The following is a 2370-nucleotide window of genomic DNA, read 5'->3' as shown; positions in this document are numbered from 1 at the left end:
GGCCTGCGCGCGGGGCCGTTAGCATTCCTGCTCTGGCGGAGATCTCCTACATGTTTTGCCATCGCACGGCGTGCGGCAGAGCGGGGCCTCTCTTACCTTGGGCAGCCTCGTGACGATGCGCTCGTCGCCGAGGAAAATGTCGTGCTCGGCGTAGAGCTTCCGTTGCGCCTCGTACTGGGAGAACTTCTTCTGCAGATGGTTGATGTCGATGACGCGGGTGATGCGCTTGCGCAGGGCCGCAGGGAAGGCCTCGTCGTCGACGGCGTCCTTGTAGGCGCGCTGGGGCGAGGCGACGATGAGGCAGATGGTCGAGTCCTCGGCGTGGAAGCTGTGCGGCACGGGAACGCGGCCGGGCTTGAGCTTGTTCGTGTCGGCAATGTGACGCTTCGTCGTCAGCGTCAGCCAGATGGGCGTCTGGGCGGCGACATCGTCCTCGTCCTCGAGGAGCTTCTTCTTGTCCGAGTTTTGCGCCGACTCGGTCGCTGACTTTTGAATGTGGGCGAGGAGAGCCTTGGAGGCCTTGAGGGTCTATACCATTCACGTTAGACACTGGTTACCATGACATCGCGGTGAGGGTTTCAATGTACCTGCTCAGGGTCAATGGTGACGGCAGAGGTCTGCGACCGCGTCGTGATTTCCTTGGTAGCGGCCATTGTGTCGATTTAAGTTGAACGGAGTCGGTGACTTGGGAGGTGACCGTCCAAATAGGTGGTGGTTGGATATGGCGGGGACTTTTCTTCGCAAAAGCTTCGTTCAGTCGTCCAGATTTTTTTCCGGCAGGGGTCTTGGACTGCCGATAAGGTGGTAGATCAGCCCCGATAAGTGCACGGTCCGCTTTTGGCCGCTTGACCGACAGTGGTTCTCGGTGGACATCTTGACCGAAGTAGACATCACCAATGACATAGCATGGAGTTGCTGGTCTGTTGATCTGGTCTGGACTTTGTATTTAAGTGTCTTTGGTCCGCATGGAAGTTGAACACTGCCTCTGATGTCTCTTTTCTTGCTCTTCGTTATCTCCATCCCGACACCTCCATGACATGAGAATACGTTCCCGTTGCGCCGCCTCTATCCCATGCAGCGCCCTTGCGTGAATTGGCGGTGGCCGGTTCTTCTTGTCTCGCCACTCAAGGTCCTTCATGTCCAACTTGCTTCTCGATTTTCTGATCAATCACATGGCCGTGCCATCACCGCCCTGCCCAACCTCGCGTCTCACTCGTTCACACTACAAGCTGCAAGGTAGAAGGCGACGCACGCCCAACGTCTGCGAAGCGGGCAAGCCCGGCGAACCACTGGTAGCAACGCCGCTGACAACACTCATCCGCCATTGGGCATCCAAAGACAGAGGCAGGTTAGATCAGCAGGAAGAGGGGGCACGAGCGGGCCTCAGATGCGTTCGGCGAGGAGTCGCGTTCTGGAGACCAGGGACGCCCAGAAGTGGCATAGCGGAGTGCACATGCAGGCTGGGGAGGGCTATTTTGACTTGATTTTCACATTTTGGGGGGGCAGAAAGCTTTCACACAAGGGAAAGCAAGCGTCCCGACGTTGGTTGGCCCGCCGCGATTCGTTACTGCGCCAGCCAGCCGTTCCTGGCTGGGCTGGTGGGGGGGGGGGAGGCAAGACGTGATGGGATCATGTGAGACCGGCCAGGCTTCATCCCAGAGGGGCGGAACGTCAGTGAGCACATATAGATACGACTGAGGGAGAACAAGGGAAGGGTCAGATTTGCACACAACCAGACAGACATCTGACAGCCGACTGTGGAAATTATCGGTTGTGCAAATCAGCAGCGGCGCAACGAGACAAGACAGGACTGGCCTGCCGCTGCTGGGGGGGAGACGGGCATAAAATATGTTGCGGCTAATTGGCTTCTGTCTGGGCTGGGACTTGGCCGCGGAGGTGAAGCGAGAAGCGAATCCATGGGCGGAAAAAGGCACCTGCTTGACATGGAAGGCGCGCACTGGTAGAGCGAGTAGGAGCGTGTTGGTGGAGACGTGTATTTGGGAGGCTGGCACTCTTTGGGGGGGAACCGGCCGCCGGAGGGGTATGGCGGGCATTTGTCGACGCGCCGCCGTGCTTGACGGAGGATCGACGATGGCGCCAGCGAAAATTGGGAAGAGAAACTGAGGGATGCAGTTACAGACTATTGGGAGGAACTTCCACGTCGTTTCGTTCACTTGAGGCTCAATATCTAAAGGACCATGAGGGAGGAGGGAGGAGGGAGGGTAGATATTGAATCCACTCTCTGGCTCGTGGCTCGTAGCTCGTGGCTCGTGGCTCCGTGGACGTGACAACCCACCGACGTCATGCCTGGAGACCCCTGTAAGAGGTGCCCTGAGAATGCTCGGTCCAGGCGTCAGATGCCCTGGAGGT

At 58.2% G+C, this 2370-nt stretch overlaps 1 protein-coding gene across 1 annotated transcript in view; it reads right to left on the bottom strand.

Annotated features, from left to right (window-relative positions):
- Nucleotides 1-653, bottom strand: part of VDBG_01113 (conserved hypothetical protein) — a gene marked incomplete at both ends in the record, with an annotated part of 1360 nt that extends 707 nt beyond the window's left edge. The window contains 2 exons of the mRNA XM_003009384.1: nt 97-528; nt 588-653. Of these exons, the coding sequence (XP_003009430.1) occupies nt 97-528; nt 588-653 (498 nt within the window). The remainder of the gene's footprint in view (nt 1-96; nt 529-587) is intronic.
- Nucleotides 654-2370: the final 1717 nt, after the last annotated feature.

This window comes from Verticillium alfalfae, genomic scaffold (assembly GCF_000150825.1).
Source record: "Verticillium alfalfae VaMs.102 supercont1.1 genomic scaffold, whole genome shotgun sequence".
NCBI classification, from domain to species: domain Eukaryota; kingdom Fungi; phylum Ascomycota; class Sordariomycetes; order Glomerellales; family Plectosphaerellaceae; genus Verticillium; species Verticillium alfalfae.
The sequence above is the reverse complement of the archived record's forward strand: the minus strand, read 5'-3'. Positions and strand labels throughout refer to the sequence as shown.